Genomic DNA, 22090 nt, shown 5'->3' on the forward strand with positions numbered 1-22090 from the left:
TCCAGCAGGAGTACGTAGGTTTGGGTGGAATATTAGCCTGATATAAAACGAAAGGTTCCAAGATAAGCTAATGTCACCTTTTCCCTGTTTAAACATGGACGCTCTCTAATCCAGCAGTCACGTCAGACTCACCAGATTAAAGATTGGTGAGATGACACACTACACAGTGATTCAAACAGAAAATAGTAATTCTATTGAACACACATAGTAAAGCTTTAATCATAGTAAATAACTAATGGAACTAAAGAAATTTTAACACTTCTCACTGCCCCACCACAATGTTTCTATCAAGTGGAGAGATGCTTTCCTCTTGTTAACAAAAAGATGAAAATAGAAAACCACAACATTATGCCAGTGGTTTGTGTAATGACTAATCTGTTTTGCTCTTTCAGTGAAATGGACTTCAGAGATCCTATCTATGGGTAAGTGTAGATGAACTTAAACAGCCTTGGTAACATTTTTGTTTTGATTGGATAAACCATTGATGATTTATGGACATGTTTATCCATGTCTTTTGTTAAGTAATGAAAGAGATCACAATCGAAAAGGAAAAGCAATGTTTTTTGTTTTTGAAAATCTGTGAGTCAGACTGTCTCACTGATCATTGCTTGACATTTTATATTAAAAGTCAACAACTGAAATATGTTCTTAACATAGACAATCAGTTATGTATCATTCTGCATGATGTCATGCTTTATGGTGGTCTGAAAATTGAAATTTACCGGCAAAAACTTTTTTTTTTTTTTTACCCTTTATGCTCAATAAACCTCTGTCTGAAGTCAGTGAAGTAGTACGTTTTTCAGGTATAGTAAAATTTCTCAAATGTGTCTCCCCCTGCAGTGATCCATATGCTGACCCATATTATGACTATGAAATGGAGGCCCTATGGCGAGGAGGCCAGTATGAAAACTTCAGAGTGCAGTACACAGAAGCCCCTCTTCCTTACCACTACAGTGTGAGTATTCTGCTCAAAATTTTCCCTGCAATCTTAGGGGGTTTTTTTATCAACAAACCCAAAATTTAGCAAAATTATTCAAGTATTAAGTGCAAGCAGAGGACAACAGTTGAGACCAATACTTACAAAGTGTATTTTTCCAGGAAAATTCAGTACAAGAAGTTGATTTATGAACTTAATGTTCTGTACTTCCCATGAACCAAATAATTACTGTCAAATTAGCCTTACACAGACTAACTATGTCTACATCTTGGCATATGTGGGACTTAAATTATAGTGCAAATTTTACCCACAGAAACTAATATTTTGGTTACCGGTCCATGTCAGCAGGAGCGCGAACGTGACCGTGACCCTCGAGAGCGGCACCGGGATCGAGAGAGGGAGAGGGATCACCGCGAGAGGGAGCGGCGGCAGAGAGAGAGGGAGCGAGAGCGGGAGCGTGAGCGTGAGAAGGAGAGGATGCGGCGGAAAGAAGAGTGGGAGAGGGACAGGATGAAGCGGGACGAGAAGGAGAGGCCGAGGATGCGTCCTCCTCGAGACGCCAGGGAAAAGAAAGATGAGGACAAACTCAAACCACGCTCACCCATGAGCCTGCCACCCAAGTAAGTGAAGCTTCAGTTGGCTTTAGCTTGGTTGATTGATCATGCTGATGTTTTCTATGTCACATCTTAATTCACTGGAAAGGAGCCGGGACAGCTAAATGCAGTCATTGTGATATGTGGTTTTTGTTTGAAACAGTTATTTCTTCCTAACTGGCTTTGGTTGACATACAGGCATCAGGACCATATTTGCCTTTTCTTTCATTTGTCTTTCTCAAAATGAAAACCTTAAGACAAGCAAGATAAATCAGAATTGTCAGCATGTTGTTTATTTTTTTTAGCTTTTGAATAATTTGTTTCATTGTCAGTAAAAACAAAAAGAGCCTTCCTGGCAAACAATGACCTAAAGTAGTGACTTGTGTATTGTAGTACCTGGGTTGACAAACAGTTTTCTGTGAACCCAAACTTTCATGTCACACTCCATCATTTACACCCTGATTGCTTTCCATATATTTGAACAGCACACAAATGAGAATATGAGTTGCACGTTTTTTATTTAGATTAATTCATAGATTAATTCATTTAATTAGTAAATCTTGCTAAAGTAAAGCTTAACATTATGTAATGTTAAGCTAGGACTATGGTATACAAGAGAGGGGATACTGCAGAAGAGCAAAGTTTGATTTACAGGGAAATATGTACCACAGTTCCACTTTCCCCCTCTTTACTCCGATTTCTATTGGCTTATGTTTGCCTGCTTCTTTGTAAAATGTTGCAATTGATCTGACAAGTTTGTGGCACTTCAAAAGACAAAAAGCATTTGATCTGTAGAATGGTTCTGACAATTACTCTGCACAAATGGTTAACCTTCATTGTGCAGGCATTTCTCAAACTATGCTTCACTACAGTAAGTACATCTGAGTATATCTCAGCGACTACGCTACCAAGAGTTTCCCAGGCAACGATGGAGAGGTTAACTCAGGTTTCGGAACAGTGCTGCACAGAGGTTCCCAAATGCTGGCGGGGGTTCTCATTGGCCTGTATAATTATAGGGGAAAACTGATGTAACTTCTGTTTTTATAAGGTTTAGTTTGAGATATAAGTTGTGTAAAGCCAGTAAACTGTAGATCAGATGAACATACAGTACACTACTACTACTCTTACCTGAGGGAGAAAGAGGCCAGCTAATGATTTAAAGGAAATTTTTGATATTTTTCAATCTGGACCCTATTTTCTCATAATTTTGTGTCTAAGTGATTAATGTGGACAACAATTTTTGAAATTGGTCCAGTATTGAACAAGAGTGCTGCAACCGGCAGCTGCGAAATGGGCTGCAGTGTAATCCGATGGGGCAATAGCACACTAATAGCATCAGTGTATGTCCACTATATCTATCGGTTTCACTACAGGCAGATTCCCCTCACTTGCTAGGGTTGGCAGGGAAATAAAATCTAGGGCTGTAGTCAACCAAAGAAAATCTTGGTCGACTAAAATTGTACGTAATCTTCAACTAATCGATGGGGGGGGGTAGTGGAGAAAAAATCACAGTATTTCCGATTGAAATGTAGAGCAGTAAAAGTATTACGTAGCATAAAATAGAAGTATACACATTATACTTGAGCATAGTATTTATTTTCAACCACTGACAGGTGACAACATTACCCACGTTGTTGGGTATTTGTTGGGTTAGTTTCACATAACCGAAGCAGTCACAATTACAGTAAAGGACATAGTACATTGCAGCCCATATGCGCACACAGTATTAGGTTAGTATTGGAAATACTTACAGTTGTTAGCTACTGTAATGGGAAATTGCTGATCACTCAATAAACACACAAAGAGAGCATTGTCAGGTTATGAAATAGTGTAATCAAATAATACAATCAGAAGTATAATGCATCATAGTTCTGGAGACAAAGATACATACCACCAAGCTATCTTTTCTTTGTCTGAAAGGTTGGCACTTAACCAGTCCCTTAAATACTACTCGTACAGAATTTAAGACATCTGTTTACTAACCTTACAGGTTAGCAACCAACCCTCAGATAGAAACATAAGTCAAAAGTTCAGATAACCTAGGAACAGACTTTCTTCACGACCATATATGACAGTACATAAGCATGCACCAAGTAGTATCACAAAATAACATTACTACTATATTAAGTTAAGGACAAACCACACTATCCTCTAAAGCTTATCAGTTTTACACATAAACATCTACATAACTACAGTTTATCTTATCACTGGCTCAGGTAAGGGTATAACAGAATGAACTTAACTGTTAGACACACAACTGCGTCATCTTACACAGCAAAGAACTAAGTTTAGAATAGACATGGCACAGAAGAATTTAGAACATGTGTGAAACACAAACTAACACTAAACTGAACTTAAACACTGTCTGAAACATGTATGATATATTGAAGAAATACATCAAATGATAACCTGTTATTCAGTTTTCTTTTACACTACCCCCATGATTACACCCCTTGTTGGCATTTGTTTCTTTTGATTAATATTCAAAAGAAAATTCCCCATCCCCATCAACAACACCCACACTGTCAATGCCTACAGCAACCGTCCATGATGAAACCGATTGCAGCATTGCAGCTGTCTGGTGGACGTTTGTTTCCTGGTGGCGTAACAACAATTATTCAGACCAGGTGTGATGCTTTCCACTAACAGCAGCAACAGCATGAAATGAATGAAACAAAACCTGCTGCAGCCAGAATCTCCCCCAGGACTTTCAGGTATCATCTGACTTCAGGATATACCAGGGAGTGGTGGAAGTAATACACATCACCACGGCAATGCACTTTCCACATGCCACTCTTATGACTAATACCATGAAACGAATTTTATTGGCAGTGTTTTACATTTTTGAGAGGGTCAAGTTTCACCCTCCTGTTAATACAGAACAACATGCATGGCACTTCAAGGATACACAGTTTTTCAAGTCTGTCTTAAAACAATAGTCATGAGCCCAAAAGAACACTGAAACATGTTTTTTCTTGCTGTAATCATTCCTCTTGTTCATACTGACCACTAGAGGATCTCTTCATAATGCACTTACAATGGAAGTGATGGGGGACAAAATCCACAGTCCTCCTTCTGTGCAAAAATGTATTTAAAAGTTTATCTGAAGCTAATATGAAGCTTCAGCCGTCCACATGAGTCAAATCAAGTAGATATCTTTCAACATTACAGTCTTTTTAGTGCCAAAGTTCCTCTTTTTGTTACTATACTTCCACCACAGCTCAACAGGGAAACTCTGTCTGAGGAAACACAAAGAGGGAATTTGATGCTAAAAAGACTGTAAATATGGCAGATACACACTTGATATGACTAACTCAGACTGCTGAAGCCTCATATAAGCTTCAGATCAACTTTTAAATACATTTTTGCACTAAATGACTGTGGACACACTGTGGATTTTGGCCCACATCACTTGCATTTTTGCCTCTTGAGGTCAGACAGGATGTTAACACTTTACTTTTCCCGGCATTTAGATATTTTGAATGAGTTGTAAGAATTTGTTTCTGACGTCCACCAAACTGAAACAGATTTTTTTAGTATTCTTGCTGGGAATGTTTATTTTTTGTGTTTCCCAAATGCTTGTACACTCACCCATACCACCTGCATGGTGTTAATTATAGGCCATAGTATGTCCCAGCAGTAAACTTTGTGCTACAGAGACTCATTGAAGATTGGTGCTTTTTTCATGTTGGTCACTATCATATGTGTGCCACTAAGTCATCAAGTGTGAAATAATTTGTGGTATGTACTTTTGTCCTATTTGCGTATAGCTGTTTAAACAACCAATACTACAAAGGTTGTCTATCATTCATGTTTCCATTTCAGTTATTCTCTTTTTCCAATTCACTGTTTTTACAACATGATAATAGCTTGGAAAAAATTTGTAAAATGCACTGTCAAGTCACGTTTACATATATAGCACATTTAAAAACATCCAGAGTTAAAATTTGTAATTAGAAATTCCATTTACTGCTAAAAAGTTTGCCTCTGGCGTGGCATGCAGTGTAACAAAATACTCCACTCATTGCACCACACAATACTACAACAATGCAAACATTGTTTGCATTCTATCAAGTCAGATAGCTAATGGTAACCGTTGTCAGTCACGCATATAATGATAGAATGGAAAAGCAGTAGTCCATATTTTGGAAACCTTCCTACGGTGCGATTGAGAAGGGACAGATCTGATCACAGTCTATTAGTCTATCCCACAAGCCAGTGGTGTCACATATTTTCATTGTTTCACCCGCATTTGTGGAACTCAACAAGTTTTCTTTATCAGCTTTCGAAGTACCAACAATGAGGATATCGAACGTGTTATCTTTACTGTCAACAAATGGGAACCACTGCCAATGTTTTGCTAACGTGTTAAGTGATGAGTGACGTCAGTCCCTTAGGCAGTATTATGTGCCAGAAGCAACGTGGAAATCCTTCCAGCTGAGCAAATCATTTCTTCGGATGTGGAAGAACTCAGGTCAAAGTTTCTCATAGAAGATTTTCGGAAAAAATAGATTTCAACAAAAACAATTTAGACAGATAATATTAATATATAATAATACAGATTAGCTGACCTCTCTCTAACCTATGATCACTTATTCACTTTTCAATCAGCAGTAATACAAATTTTCACTTTCATGACAACTGCAGAAGTTACATCACTGCTGCATAATAGTTGTAAATTACTAGAAATATTTGATGGTATAGACATGTTCTGTAATTGAACTGTATTTGTGGGAAAACCTGTATGTATTTAATTTGTATGTACTGTATGTATGTAATTTTATTCACACATTAATTTTATTTGTGCAAATTCTTTACTTCACATTTGGATTGTCACAATACTGGATTCACCAAAACTGGTTAATTTGAAGAGAGGATATCCCACAAGTTTACCATGAATTCTTTAATTCTTTTATCCAACTTTTTTTTACTCCAACTGCAGAGAGAACCAGGCCTTTATTTGGAGACTTAAATACAGACACATACATATTTCTTATTTCCCATTTTCCGGTTAATGGAAACACTTCATCCATGTTCATCTGTTGCGTTTACATATTAAGTGCAATGCACACTTCCACAGCTGTAATTCCATCAGTACAATCATACAATTCATATAGTATAATTCACTTCTCTGTGTCAGACTCTGTCTGAGTCTGTTTTCATGCACAAATTACTTATTGATTACTATTAATCTACCATGAATGAAATTCAACACTTTCTGCAAATATATTAAACAATTAAAGTCGTCCGGGGACTTAATCAACACAAGCCTTCTCTTTTTTGATGTTTGTTCATCCTGAAACATTTGCAGGAATTGTTGATTTTAATTGATTGTATCTTAAAATTGATTTGAAAAAAACATCAAAGGGGAAGTGGTTGGAAATGAAACAGCATTTCTCTTATAAACAGGAGCTTGAAGCAGCAGAGTGGTGTGACATGACTCTGTCAGTGCCTGTATTATTATATAACCAGTATTATACAGATAATTTAACCCCCCTCAATGCTTTTTTGGCACTGAGGATGATACCTAGTTCTTGAGGTGATTGCTGTGAAACTACCAATAATTGAACAACAAAAGATACGTCTTGAACTTGAATCAGGTTAGTCAAAAAAATTTGCAGTCAGCTGCTCCTTAAGGAGTTTTAACATGTAATTAAATGAAATTTAAGTCTGTAAATTGTAATTGAATATGGTCAAATTCTGTGTTTCACACTTCAGTACAGGTGAATGCAAATCTTTCGCTTCAATTGATTTTAAAAGTCGTGTCCTTTTTTTGTCTCAACTTACTGAAGTATCTACTCTGTGTTGATTTGTTTCTATATTAACACACCTGCTCCATATTAAAGTAGTGACAACAGTGACATTGGGTTCATGCAATGGTCAGCTTTAGTTTGTATAATCAACTGAACGTCCTCCTACCAGATTGGTTTATGCTTTTCCAGAAACTTCCTCAGGCTTATTCAGTAAACCTCCAAAGGTGTGCAAACATCCTATTATCTTTTGTTGTACCATGTGGGCTTTAGGGTTTTATTTTCCTCACTTCCTTTTTTCATTCCTTCCTCAAAGGAAACATTTATAAGTACTTAAGAGCTAAAAATAGCTCCTGTGTTGTGATTCTATTTTTAGCTTTATGAGTTGTGTCAGGATTAGTTGCTTGCTCTTGCATCACGCCTGTGGAATTTCTCATTCACCAGGGGATGTGTACCTTGTATCTACTGGTAGTGTGTGTATGTACGCACAAAAGGCTACCCACTCATTCATTGTTGACAATTACGCTATTCCAATTATGTGTCACAGTCCCCGATTGACGTTAGTGTTAGATTAATTCTTCCATGTTACATGTGATATTAAGCTTCAAATGGTTTGTGCAGCACATTGTCCAAAGGTAGTTTCTATTGTAATAGTAAACCAAAACATGCTCCCTGCACTGAAAAAAATACCAAGCCCTCAGCCCTCACCAGACAGCAGCTGATATACACGCGGGACTCTCTCAAGCATCCATTCAAAGTTTCTGTATCACAGGACCTTTTTTTTTTCTCACAGTGGGAATATCCACTCACACCTTGTTAATTTCCTCCAACAAATATTTACTCACCTCAAGCTAAACACTGGAATCTTGCTTAATTTCCACAAAAATAACCATTAATCCCTCTACTTGGGAAACTCCAGTTCATCACAAATCAGCTCCCACATACAGTATGCTACAGGGATGTTAAGTATGTACTTATATGGAAATGACTGACTCTGACTGGTGCACATTTTCACAAGCTATTAATCCAAATACTTGAGGTCCTGCTTCAAAACAGTCAAATTGATCATCTTAAATTATTGATATGATGTAAATGACCGTTTGACTAGAGAATGCAACTCCTGAAATAGATATGACGCCTTCCACCAGAGACAAGATGCCTCACTCTGTTGGAGTTCTTGGAAGTACAGAAACACTCAGTCCACTCACAGTTGAACAGTGATGTCACAGAGCGGTGGTTTCTTACACACAAATGATCTTTGGCTGAATACAGACCCTGGCTTGCGGAGAGCACTCAAAACTGACTACAGCAACGTTTACTTTTGGCTTGATATCAAATCATTCAAAGAATTGATGTTAATTGTTGACAGCTAATATGACCTGTCAGCGCTTGTGTGGAACTGGCGAAAGCGACCGTCAGCACCAGCTAAAAATTAGAAGCTGTGCACTGTTACTTTTTGGTCAGCGAATCTGAGTTTAGTGAATCTGTGTCTTTTGCCAACCGGGATATCAGAATTCAGAGTCAGTCACCGCGGCGTGCCCAGATAATCTTTGACAATCACACACACTCATTTCATTGGCATATACAAGCAAAATGTTGCATTGTAGGCTGCTGTAAAGGAGAGCAGCACTGCAACACCAGCAGGCTGAGGTGGAAGAAACACAGTAGAGTACAATAATGAAAGGACTGGCGTTTAATCTGGTTTTGGACTATCTGTCAGAAAAATGAAGACATTTGAGCTTTGGGAAATTGTGATGGACATTTTTCACTATTTACTGACATTTATAGACCAAACAATGAATTGGTTAGTTGAGAATTGGCAGATTAAACATGAATGAAAATGATCATCAGTTGCAACCCTAAAAATGATGTAAATTTGTCCGCCCTACCATTAACACCACACCTTTAATGTCTCTGGGTGTATTAAGCAATTGTGGGCAATGCGATGAATCAATAGCTTGGGGAAGGGAGTTCCAGAGCCTGGGAGCTGCTCTAGAGAAGGCTCTGTCCCCAAAACTGCAAAGGTTGGACTTGGGGGTGGAAAGAAGGTCAGCAGAGGTGTATCTGAGGGAGTAAGAGGGTTGGTGGGGGGAGAGGAGGTCCCTGAGATATGGGGGGGGGCCAGTTGGTGAAGGGCTTTGTAGGTGATGACCAGGATTTTGTAGTTGATCAGGTAGGAGATAGGAAGCCAATGGAGCTCTTTTATGACTGTGGCGATGTAGTGCCAGGATTTGGTTTGAGTAAGAAGTTGGGCGGCTGCGTTCTGGACCAGTTGGAGTCTGTTGGTGGAGCTTGCGCTGACACCATAGAGGAGTGAGTCACAATAGTCAAGATAAGAGGAAAAGAGTGGATTCAGCAGCAGGGCGTGGGAGAGAGGGCCTGATCTTTGCAATATTGTGAAGGTGCTGGAAATAGGATTTGACAATTTGGCGGATGTGGAGGAGGACACAGTACAGTGAGCATGCACATTTACGTCACTCACCTACAAAATGAGCTATTGATGCAAAACCAAAAATGGCGGCACACAATCTTTCTCCTGAAAAATAATCACGGTCAATTATATGACAACCTGTTTGACATCTGTTGTGTTAAGAAATGATTATGGGATAACTTCTTCAGGATGAATGTTAAAGATTATTTGTGTGAATGTGGTCAAACAGTATGAATATGTGAAATTGTGGGGTACCAAGAAGTTCTCAGCCCTAATATTCATCATCATTTACATTCTTGAATATGTCTAGGAAGGGAAATGACTTAGTTTCATGAGAGACATTAGTGTGAAATTTCATCTAAAAATACCTACACAAGTTGCCCACGGTCAGCAGCCGTATTCTTATAGTTTCTGTGGTTTTTATTTGTGCAGCCTTGACTCATCAGCTCTGACCTTCTGTATGTTGTCAACCTGTTATTAGCCTTTTATTTTACATGTCAGCCCCTTTCTGTACATTACACGGGTCATCAGTGATGGGGAAATTGGGTCATTGTGACAGAATGTCTATATATATCCATCAGGAACCCATTGATGAGTCAAACAGCACACTCAGCCATTTCTGAGTGATATTCGCTCACGACAGCCTGCTCTGTAACTGCAATGACTCAAGTGTGTCCATCTGCTGAGTTGTCAAGCTGTTGTATGTAAACGCTTGTATGACAGGTAGAAAGCTATAGCTGAAAAGAAAAAGATGGATGCACACAAGCAGCAATAAGACTACAAGGATTCAGTCCCACAGTTTAGTCCAGAAGGAAAAGAATATTAGTTTTAGCCTACCGTGAAAATGTTCAGAGATATTAATCTGAAATGATTCATCCCTAATATTCCTAATTTTTTCAAAAAGTCAACGTTTGATTGCTCCACCATCAAGAAACATATCAAATATATGAATAAGAAAATCACTGTTAAATAGTGTTAAAATATTTCAGTGGTGTTTGTTCATAAATTTCTGTGTAAAAAAATGTCTCATGTATAATCAACTGATAATTTATTACTCAAGAATTTTAATTTTAAGAAATGGTTAAATTTCACCACAGGTCTTGCATATGTCTTCTGTCAAATTAATTTCACAAAGATTAAGAAAATGTTTAGTAGCTGAGACTGAAAGTTCATTCTTGACCTTGGAAAAAATAGTTTGACCAAAAAAATTCTTAACTCAGGGTCCACTTACGTTCCATTATTACTGAGCAAACGAGCTTGTTTCTTGAATTTTAATTTCCAGTAGGTTGCAAATTTGAAAAATTCTCTGCCCCAAATTTGAATATGCCCCAATGTTGAATGTTTGTTTGAAACAGGGCTGTTTTTAGTTCAATGAAAACAAAAGAAAGAAATAAGGAAGGAAAATAATATTTGCATTTACCTTCCCACATACCTTTTACCTGGCACTCTCTAACCAGCCATTGTTCATTTCTTCAATCCTCTCAGCAGGCCAATGGAGCCTCCCTCAAAGAAAGAGGTTGTTCCAGTCATGAGGCGGCCCGATGAGTGGAAGGACCCATGGCGCCGGTCCAAATCCCCCAGGAGACGGCCCGGGTTGGGCTCCCCTCCACGAGGCCGTCGGCGTCATCGGCCCTCTGGTTCCTCCGTCTCTCTGTCCAACTCCTCCAGGTAGGAATTCCTCCTTCAATTCACAATATCTTGTGTCATCATGATGGGGAAAAAAGTTTGTATGAATTGAAAGCTTACGAAAAACTCAAGACACTCATCAGTCAGACATTTCTCCGTTCTCTGTTAAAGAGTGGCTGAGATTGACACTAAAATGAGAATAGCTGGTCCACCTTAAAGGTCAGTCCACCTCAAGTGAGCCTGGTCAGGTTAGGCTAACGCATTGTTGCTAACTTCAGGACTAACCCCCTTCGATAGACAAGTATTTTCTTTGTCTTGAGGAGCTGCAGCATTTATTAACTGACACACTGCAGCCTGTACTGTACATTTACTGCCAGACTGACAACTTACTGCTAACCTTCCTCTTCTCTGCTCACATCACCATTCACCATTGTTTTGAGGATGACTCAAAACAATTCCACAATAACGTAGAGAGTTATTGTGCTCGCACAGTGTGTGAGTGAAAATCATTAGTTGCCCATTGATATTAATGATAGCATTAAATTTTAGCAGCAGCGCTCATAATTTTGCAGCGCTGGTGTGCCGCTGCTGAATGAATATAGGGGAAACACTGATCAGTGTTCCGATGCTCTGTGAAAAACTTTGTCACTATTGTTTTGAAAAGTGCTGTACAAAAAAGTTGTATTATTATTATTATTATTATTATTATTATTATTATTATTATTATTATTATTATTATTATACGCCCAAGGAGGGGTCAGTACTGTGTTACATTACTTTATAGGCAATGTACTATATGAAATAAAATATATAAAATAAAATGTAATGAGGAAGCAGATGAACAGAAATCATTATAACCATGATGTCTATGAAATTAATAATTACCATAGCTGTAACCTCATAATCATGTGCATCTGGATTTAAGTGAAGTTACATAATGGTAGCTGTCTGGTCAACTCTCCATCTTTTGTTTTGGCAGACACATTTTTTAGCGTAAGCTTGCATAATTTAATGAATAATATGACTTGAATAATATAATGCAGAGTTGTTTTTTTCTCCTCGGGGTATGTCATATGATATGTATTTGAACATTGGAAGAGAAAACATGTTGATGTCGATTCTAGTGTATAAAGAAGAATGTGCCAAATGAGACATGAGGGAGATTTTTTAGTAACTGCTGCTAAATCAGTAGCCACCTGAGCTGAACTGTCATTCACCAAACATTTGTTTAAAATGATTTGATGAATCAGAATGAGGTGAAAGATCAGAATGCATTCGCTCAGAAAGTGTACAGTAATTCTTGTATAATACAAAGAACAACAGTCACAGCCTTGCTATTGGACTTTATGCTTGCATCTGGTGCTCATGTTTGTGCTCTACGCACTTTGACTCATACATGTTTTTGCCATTCTGCATTCTTCTTAAAAATCTCATTTAAAAACAACTGATGGATACACCAATCTCTGCTGATCAGAACTTTACACTTACAGGAGTAGGCACTCTCATCACTGGTGCTGTAAGCTGTGTAGTCTTTTGTGAAAGGTACATAATGTCTTCAGTGCTGCCATTAATTTGTCAAATTGTAATCACACTAGGAAGCAACAAAAGTGTTTATATAATTGAAAAGAAAACCACCTCCTCTTATCCTTTTCCTACCATATTCAATGAGGAAGTAGATGATAACAGCTGTTATTCTTGTTGTGCCACTACAGGTCTGATCATTTATGGGAAGTTACATGCTAATTTCTCACTCTGTAACCTTGCTCGCTGTATCTGATGTAAATGTTATGTAATTTTATTTGCAAATGTGTCTTGGAATCCCATCCATCAGAAACAGTCATGTACGCAAAGACTCAATGAAGGGAGACATTTCTTAAAGCTCGGATCGGATCATTTTTTCGGATCAGCCAAAAAAAGGGGGGGGGCAAATAAAACTTTGCTTTCCATATATTCTATAAAACACTTAAAACAAGGACCTTTTGCCCATGGTCTTAAACGAAAACAACATTCAAGATGTCCAATGTTTGAATAAAATCTTAAAATATATAAAATATTCAAAGCTCAATTGTTAAATTAAATTGCAATATGAAGCCTGATACCTTCCTCTTTTAAACATGATAGTGAATGAAACATCAAAACTTGATAACTTACAAACATGAACGCACATCTTGTCCTGCAGCTTAGCTTGTTGAACGAGCCACCAAACAAACATTCAGCGCTAACATCTGTTAGCAGCTAGAGGGCTAATTAGCTGGTCATCCACAGCACATTAAACAGCATGTAAATAATGTTATACCTGCAGATGTCATTTCAGACCCATTAGATGCTGGTTTGGTCGTTGCTCTTCAAAATCCCTGTTAGCGATGTGCTATCTGTCCATGACTTGTTTGAGCAGTTTGTTTATTTTGTTTTAAATGAGACATTCAGTTTGCAATTAATCCGCGGTTCACATGTGTGCCGAACCGTGGGGGGCGTTCCGTACGACGGATCACGGATCAACTACGATCCGTCACACCCCTAATATATATATTTATATATATAACCAATAATGCAACTAGCAACATCTTTTCTTTAGACCCTCTCTGCTTGGTAAACCCCCATATCTTTCAAGCTCCCTACCCCTAGTTTGAAACACAGGCTTCCTGTTGTATGTGATGACATCATTAAGGTTGTTTTCTCAGACATCCGAAACCTCATCAAAAATCCAGACATAAAGACGACATTATTAAACTGTTTCCACAGGCTGGGTAGTACTGATGTAATTGGACAAAAAACGGGTGTGTCCCCAACTGGAAGAATGCATTCAGAGTCAAGTCCCCAGAGATCACACACCCCACTTTCTTTGGTTTTTATTTGGGTGTATACAGATGTTTGGTTACTCTTTAAGAAGGTTTTCATTAGTCTTACATGTGTTTGTGTGTGTGTGTTGCAGGTCTTCGTCTCGCTCTTCATCCTACACAGGCTCTGGGTCATCTCGTTCCCGCAGCCGCTCCTCCTCGTTCAGCTCCTACTCCAGCCACTCCTCCCAGCGCAGTTCCTTCAGTGGCAGCCGCTCGAGGTACACAAGAATGTGTGTGTGTGTCTGTGTATGTAGGTCACTTCACCTTGCTGTTGGATGTGCTCCAACACTAACACACAGTCTCTCCTCTACTTCCTTTCATCCTGCAGACATGTTTATGCAGTGTTTTCAATACTTCCATGAATCCCGCTCCTGTGGGAATCTACACTTTTATGAAATGTGAATGAGTTTTCAGCCTTTACAACAATGTTTCCATCTCTTGTGGGAAACCTATACCTTCAAATGGAGAACAATTTACAGTATAACTTACATAATAAATTATACTGTAATGTTTTGTGTAATGTAATGTGTTAACAGCCAATATCCATAGAGATAAATGACTTAAGTCATTAAAATGTCTACCTCTTAATGACAATAATAGTGGAATAGTGATGTGCATACGATGGTCCATCCTAGTTATTAAAAATATGATTAGCATCAAGCTTTTGTTGCATGTTATGTTGTTAATGGCAGCAGGCAAGTGAGCCCTTAGAGGAATAATTGGAAACTTAGCTTAGCATAAAGACTGGAAGCAGGGGGAAACAGCTAGCCTAGCTCTGTCCAAAGGTTAAAAAACCTGCCTACCTGCACATCTAAATTTTAGTAATTAATATATTATATATTATTTGTTTAATCCATCCACAAATGATAATAAAGATGACAGCGAAGTTTTTCGAGAGGCTAAATGTGTAATGTAATAACAGGCTTATATGAGAGACATTATTTAAGTATATTCAATCATATTTTAGTAAGAAACCTCCCTTTTTTCCTGATCTGTCTGATCTGCTGTGTTAATTTGTCTTGACAAATTCCAGATAATGTACATTTTCATAGATCTAGTACAACATCAATACAACATAATCATGTCATACTCAACATTCTGCTGCTCTGACTCTCTTTTACAATAGAATTTAATAATTTTGACATTTTGGGAAATAAGCTTCACTTTCTTGCCCCACGTTAATGAGATGATTGATACCATTCTCATGCCTGTACACTAAATTCTAATCTACAGCCTGTAGGCACTTAGCTTAGCATAAAGAAGGTTTTTTGACCAGGCCTTTTTTAGAAACTGGCTTTTATTTGTTCATGTCGTGCGTGCTAATAATAGTGTCAAATAATACTGTGCCTATTTATGCATGGATATTTCAGCTACAATATTTAACGTGTAAACGTTAGGACCTGTAAATAACATTCACGTCAGCTGTCATCAGCTAAATCCTCAGAGAAAAAAACAGCCACTGTAGATGTCAGTGTGTAAATGCTACCTGGGAAATTTGCTGTTTGACAGCGAAGCCCAGAAAAAAAATCTGTTGAAGCACTTAAGATTTAATATTATTCTTAATGATGATCAGCATCTCAAAACACTTTTGAAATCTGTATTGCTAGATTATTTGAAATACAAGCTGTAGATAATCAATCAATCAATCAATCAATATTCATATAGCACCAAATCACAACAAAAGTCATCTCAGAACAGTGTGGTAGTTATTTTTCCTCGATTGCTCAGTTGCTCACAGTATGAACAGTCATGTGTGGACAGCCTAAAATCATTTCAAAAATGTAAACACCTACAAGTTTTTGTAACTGTTGATTTGTTATGTTTGTTTCTGCAGCATCATAAAATCATTGTGTATTTGTTCTGCGTGATCTAGTTTGGATTGATTTCAGATCATTGATAATTGATTTACAGGTCTCGGTCATTCTCCACGTCTCCCTCACCCAGCCCAGCAGCACCAAGGAATGCAAAGAACAAACCAGACCTTCCTCCTGTGCTTGCTAAAGGGTAAATCTAAGCACATACATTCATTTAATCCACAGGCAGCCGTGCTCATATTAGCTTCAATTAGGGGTGTAACAGTACACAAAATTCACAGTTTGATATGTGCCTTGGTTTTGGGGTCATGGTTCAGTAGGTTTTCATTACAGCAGGAAATTAAAAGTCTTTTATTTCGAAAAATGTAAACATTCAACAATGGTTCATTGGCCGAAACTATTACTGAAACTGTTTAGTTGTGCTGCAGTGGAAAAGGAAAACAACCTTTCTGTTTCCTGCAAGACTTCTGGCAGCAACACTACATAAGCCAGCCTACAGGCTAATTTGGCTAAACCAGCTAGCATACATCCATGAGCATGCTACAGCTAAGTGGTGCACTGCCAAAATGTTCTGGGTGAAACTCTCTAGAATTATTGTTCCACACGTCGCTGTAAGTGGATTATAAAACTATTTTGACAGTAACTGATTGGGAGCATACTGAACTGAAGAAAGTCGCTTAATGAAGATCCTGTACCGAATGGTTCAGGACAAATACACTTACTGTTAGACCCCTAGCTTTCATCCATCTTTCTCTTTGGATACATATTCTCATTACTGTGCAACATGGGGAAGGGGGAGGAGAATAGTTAATAACAGTCATAATTCATAAATTGTCATAAGAGGTCACTTTGAAGTCTGTGGCTTGGTTTGCCGCACCATTGCATTGCATCATGTCTGTTCAATGATTATTATTTATTGATCATTAGTTAGAACATTGCATGTGCTCTGTTGGCATGCTAGTTGTTAGCACATGCCTGTCTGTCACTGTCTGCATGTTTGAAAAAACAAGAAGTGCCTTTTCCCTCCCAAAGCATGCCGCTGAAGCCAGGTGCCATGCCCCCTCCTCGCAGGGACAAGCCTCCCCTGAAGAAAGCTCCCAGCCCTCCTCCACCTGGCGGACCACAGGGCAGGCCTTCCAAACCCCTGCCAGAGGGAGGGAAGCCTCTCACTAATCCCCGGGAGGCTGTAGGTGCAGGTGGCGGGGGAGGTGGCGGCGGAGCGGGGAGACCCCTTGCACCACGGGAACCTGGAAAACCTCCCAACCCAAGGGAAGGCAGACGGAAAGAACGGCAGCAGCATCCGCCCCGGAGGTAGGCAACTACTCCTCAAACTCTGTTCTTTTTGAGGCAATACTACAAGTGCTGTAAAAAGGATAATACACTGATACATTACGTTGTCTGCTACAGGGTCATCTTTCACTGAAAATCTTTTGGATCACAGTCCAGTGCAAAATTTTATTTATGGTAGGAATCAGGAAAAGGAAAAGTTGTGTTCCTCTTGGTCTATTCAAACTCAGTAGTCTGAAGTTGGTTTTGGCTTACTTAGACAAAATGCCAGTATCCGATCCTTGTGACATTTACTTAAGCAATATTACATGAGAGGGTGTCTTGTAATATTGCAATTATACAACAGTTGCCAACAAAATAAAAGATACAAACAAAAGGTATCCATATTGTGGGGAAATTTGCTCTAAAAAAAAAAAAAAAAAAAAATTTTCACTTCTGTGGAAATACATGGGGTACAGTGTTTCCCCTATAATAGGGGGGGGGGGGGGGGGGGGGGGGGGCGCCAGGCCAACAAAAACCCCTGCCAGGCCAAAAAAGATTTTTCAATACCAAAAATAAATATTAATTCATTCAGAAATCAATAGGTTTGGGAGCCCCTATGCAGTGCTGTTCCAAGACGTGAGTCACCCTCTGTGTGTGCCTGGGAAACTCTAGGTATCGTACCTCCTAAGGAATAGGGCAGTGCGTAAAATGTGGCATAGCAGGTGAGTGATTGGTTAAGTAAGAGCCAGCGGCAGAAAAATGACGGTGAATGCTAGCGGAGCAGAGTAAAGGGTTAGTAGTAAGTTGTCAATCTGGCAGTAAATGTACAGTACAGACTACAGTGTGTCAGTTAATAAATGCTCTAGCTTCTGATGATCAAGAAAAGTCTGTTATTTCCCCAACTCCTGGAAAAGTGAAGGGGGTTAGCCTAACCTGCAGATGCTAAATAGCAGTCAACCTAGGGGAAACACTGGGGTATGACTAATACCTTGAAAACAATCAGTCACATCAGTAGACTTCTATGAAAGGAAACCTAGTTTAATAATCCAACAAATAGGCTGACCCTCAGTAACAACATATCAACAGAGATGATTTCTCGTCCCCTCAAATCAACCAGCCAACTTGAGGTAATGCTTTCTAGAGAATATATGATTTCCCAAACTGAATAAATACCGCATTTATAAACACAAAACTGCTTTGCCAGCTTAATCATGTTGTTACTAAGATATCTGCTGATTTTTTTTTTTTCCAAGGACAGATTTAGCTTCTACATCCACAAACTTCACATACGTTTTTCTTTCATTTCATTTCTTTCATTTTCACATTATTAGTGCGGTGTCACCGACACAGCTGATGGGGGATGCCAGAGTGGAAGCTGAGATATACTCTCAACTGAAGGGAAGATGGTTAAGTCTTGTTGTGTATGGGGGTGCCGGGTAACAATAAAGAGTGGAGAAGGGTTTGGATTTTTCTCTGTGTGTGTGTGTGTAACTCGTCCCACAGTCTCAGAGTTCAACCCACTCAGTAAAGGATCCGTTTTGTTTTCCCCACAACCCCATATCAGTTTAGTTCAATCCAGTTTCACAAACATAGAAGAAACACAACTCAAAAATCTGCTCCGGGGTTTACTGCTGATCCCCACAAAACAGAACAGTACATAAAATAAGCACAGCAGAAACGTCAGATAGGTCGGACCACTGTGTTTAACTGTATATCTTCAAACGTTACAGTTATGGCTGAAAATTACAACAGAAATAAACAAGTTTGCCAAGTTTACATATCTCCGCAACTCAAATCAACAGCCAGTTTTCTACCTGGAAGTGACTGTTGTTGTTAGCGTGACATCACAGCCTATATTTCTAATCAATGGCAGAGAAATCTGTATATGATCATAGTAATGAGGCATGACTCCTCACCCCAACTCAGTGGTGGAGCCAATCTCTTTGTGTATTTCAGGAAAAGTAATCAACCCTTAGGCCCTTGGATTTTCCACATTTTCACATATATATAGCTTTCATTGTGTCTGAGCACAGCATGGGCATAAAGGAAAACTGGCTTCCATGCTTTAAGTTTTACGTGTGGGGAAGTGGGTGTGAGAATGTTGGCCCGCCGGCATGTTTGTTAATCAGGCTTGCATTTGCAAGGAAGTATGTTGACAGTGGATTGACAGTGATCAGATAAACTGGTAAGCAGAACTGTGTTTCCTAACACTGTAAATATTGTTTGCATATTTGTCTGTGCGTTTGTGTGTGGTGCCGAGTAATAGTGCAGGTGTATTCCACAGTTGTGCGTTTTGGGGAAAGACCATAAAGCTTATGTTTGTTTGTGTGTGTGTGTGAGTGACCAAGTGCAATCAGCCAGAGAGGAAGAACAGTAAAAGGTCACAAAAGAACAATATGGGTGTGTGTGTGTGTTGTCATCTCTGCGTGTTAAGTGTGGGCAGGATGGGTTGCACCGTGGAAACTATTCAGGAATACCTGTTCCAACATGTTTGTTATTCTGTCTATAAACTACTTCCTTTCAGCTGAATAGGTCATGATAGGTCAGTGATACTTGCTGGGGCAGTAGGATGAGGTCACATTCTAAACATGTTTGAAGAGACAACTTTAGTGTGTTACATCTTTAAAGGGCGGGTACATTATTTTTTTAGTTTTTGAGGTTTTTATATTGTTCTGTTTCTTCACATTAGTGTTCCATATGTATTCATATCCAAAAATTTGGCGTTTTGGCGTCAAAATACTATTTTCCCAAGCCTTTTTAAAAACTTTTTCCCACATAACCTGACATAGGTTTCTGCATGATGATGTTGCTACATACAGTATAAACCAATATAAACCCCCTAGCCAGTAGCCACAGAGAGAGACTGAGCACTCACTGTTGCTACTGCTCTTCTAAACATGCTGACGCACTCATTGTCACTCCTGCTCAAAGTTTAAAAAATAAACTCTGAGCTCTCCTTCTGCCAGCAAACCGTTCCGGATCAGAGCAGAATGCATTTTGACTCACGGGTGGTTTCCTTCACAGCTCCTCAGCAGCTGTCTTTCCCGCCGGTGGGTTTTTGTTAATGGCTAAGTGGGCGTTTCCATTTGAAAAATCCGGAAAGGACCGCAGGTGGAGTCATCCTTTAAAGGACAGGTTCACCATAAAATGTCAGCTTTAGAGACAAAACATACATTGTTGGCAGGATGCACACAACTGGTTCTGTGGAGTTTCAAAAAGAGGAAGAATGACAGTGGCCCTGCAGTGCTTTCTAAGGTCACAAAAATGTAACATGATGTTTTATGAACATGTTTTTAAGCCAGGAGGATGCTCTGGATCCCCCTACATTGAATGGGACCATGTCATGCCATCATCTCCATGGTTGCATTGGACTGATTTTATTCTGTTAAATTGTAACATGCTGAGCATGTTTGCATGAACAATTAGTATGCTGGTTATGATCATCTTTTTGGAGTACCTCAGTTATGTGTTTGCACACATTAATACATAAAACACATAATATTCTGGTTTCGTAAGCCAGGGCAAGTTCTCGGTTTTGAGAAACCTCGTTATGCTAGCTGAAGTACTCAAAGAAAAGGTGGCATACTGTGTGTCATTTTAACACCTTGTACAGGTTTCTGGTCATTCTGTAGCATGTATGCAGGTGCAGCCACAACTCCAGATATGTAGAAGTTCGTGAATAAAACCAAAAATGTGATGATAAAACAATGTAATGCTTAAATAAAAGTAAAAATCTGCCAGTGAAAATGAAGAGGATAGATTTTATTGTCAACAGAGATGCTCAGAAACCTGGTTACCGTTAAGAGTCCTGTAAACCGGGATATGAATAACCAGGATTCTTAGGTTTCTTGTAAAACTCCTATACCAAATACAGTATGATCAAACACAGGTAAGTTTCAAAACTGTGGCACCAGTATACTGACATGGTAGGGAGGCCTGCAGTTACAACACAGTAGGAATATGAAATAACTACTTACTTGCAATAATTACTTACTCTATAACAGTAGAGAGCTGAGGCTAACGTTAGCTGAGAGGCTAGCGGGGCGTTAGCCACAGCATGGCTGGAGGGAAGCACAGCCAGCTAGCCTCCCAGCTAACGTTAGCCCCGGGTCTCCATGTGGATCCAACCAGAGCACCAAGCCCCGGTTTGTTATTCAGGTTAAAGTTGAAAGAAGCCGCGGGTCTGACAGGCAGCTTGAGTGAAGTGGAACCTGCGGAGGAAGCACCGGGACTGTCAGGGTGACACAGTCCGTGGAGGGAAGCACAGTTAGGGGGCGGAGGAGAAGGCAACGAATTGGCCTCTCATAATCAGCAGAAATGGCCGATGCCGATATTTCACTTTAAAGCTTTTATCGGCAGATACCGATGACGTGCTGATAATATCGTGCACCCCTAATTCAAAGCAGAGTATTTTTATTTGTCATAAAACATGTCTGAAGGGATCTTTGAAGAGATAATAGAGCCTGTAATGCTCTATGAACATTTTACTACTTCTATTTCTTTTTTAAGAAGCTTGGGTATTACACTCATTTGATTTAATTAAAAAAAAATAAAAATGACATGCTGTGTTCTCAGTTCTCTCTCTCTTTGTGTCTCATGTCTCTTCCAGGCGGACTGTGAGTGGGAGTGTTAGTGGAAGTGGTAGCAGTTATACTGGTTCTAGCTCTAGATCCAGATCCTCATCCAACTCTCTGTCACGCTCACGCTCTGGATCCAGAAAATCCAGGTGCTTGTTCATGTGAACACCTTCGTTGTGTCGTTAAAGCCTTTTGTTTAGTTTTATGAATCTTGCAGAGATATTAGCTCTGAGCTTATTTATCTCTTGCATTA

At 39.1% G+C, this 22090-nt stretch overlaps 1 protein-coding gene across 5 annotated transcripts in view; it reads left to right on the forward strand.

Moving 5' to 3' along the window:
- zc3h18 (zinc finger CCCH-type containing 18) overlaps positions 1–22090 on the forward strand; it is a 50501-nt gene that overhangs the window by 12249 nt on the left and 16162 nt on the right. For 4 of the 5 annotated variants that reach the window (XM_042411438.1, XM_042411436.1, XM_042411434.1 and 1 more), the window contains exons 7-14: positions 393–422; positions 841–955; positions 1283–1557; positions 11197–11379; positions 14270–14395; positions 16089–16181; positions 17024–17302; positions 21870–21986. In XM_042411438.1, the coding sequence (XP_042267372.1) occupies positions 393–422; positions 841–955; positions 1283–1557; positions 11197–11379; positions 14270–14395; positions 16089–16181; positions 17024–17302; positions 21870–21986 (1218 nt within the window). The remainder of the gene's footprint in view (positions 1–392; positions 423–840; positions 956–1282; positions 1558–11196; positions 11380–14269; positions 14396–16088; positions 16182–17023; positions 17303–21869; positions 21987–22090) is intronic. The other variant, XM_042411435.1, reaches the window with a different exon arrangement.

Source organism: Thunnus maccoyii, chromosome 5 (assembly GCF_910596095.1).
Source record: "Thunnus maccoyii chromosome 5, fThuMac1.1, whole genome shotgun sequence".
Classification (NCBI taxonomy): Eukaryota; Metazoa; Chordata; class Actinopteri; order Scombriformes; family Scombridae; genus Thunnus; species Thunnus maccoyii.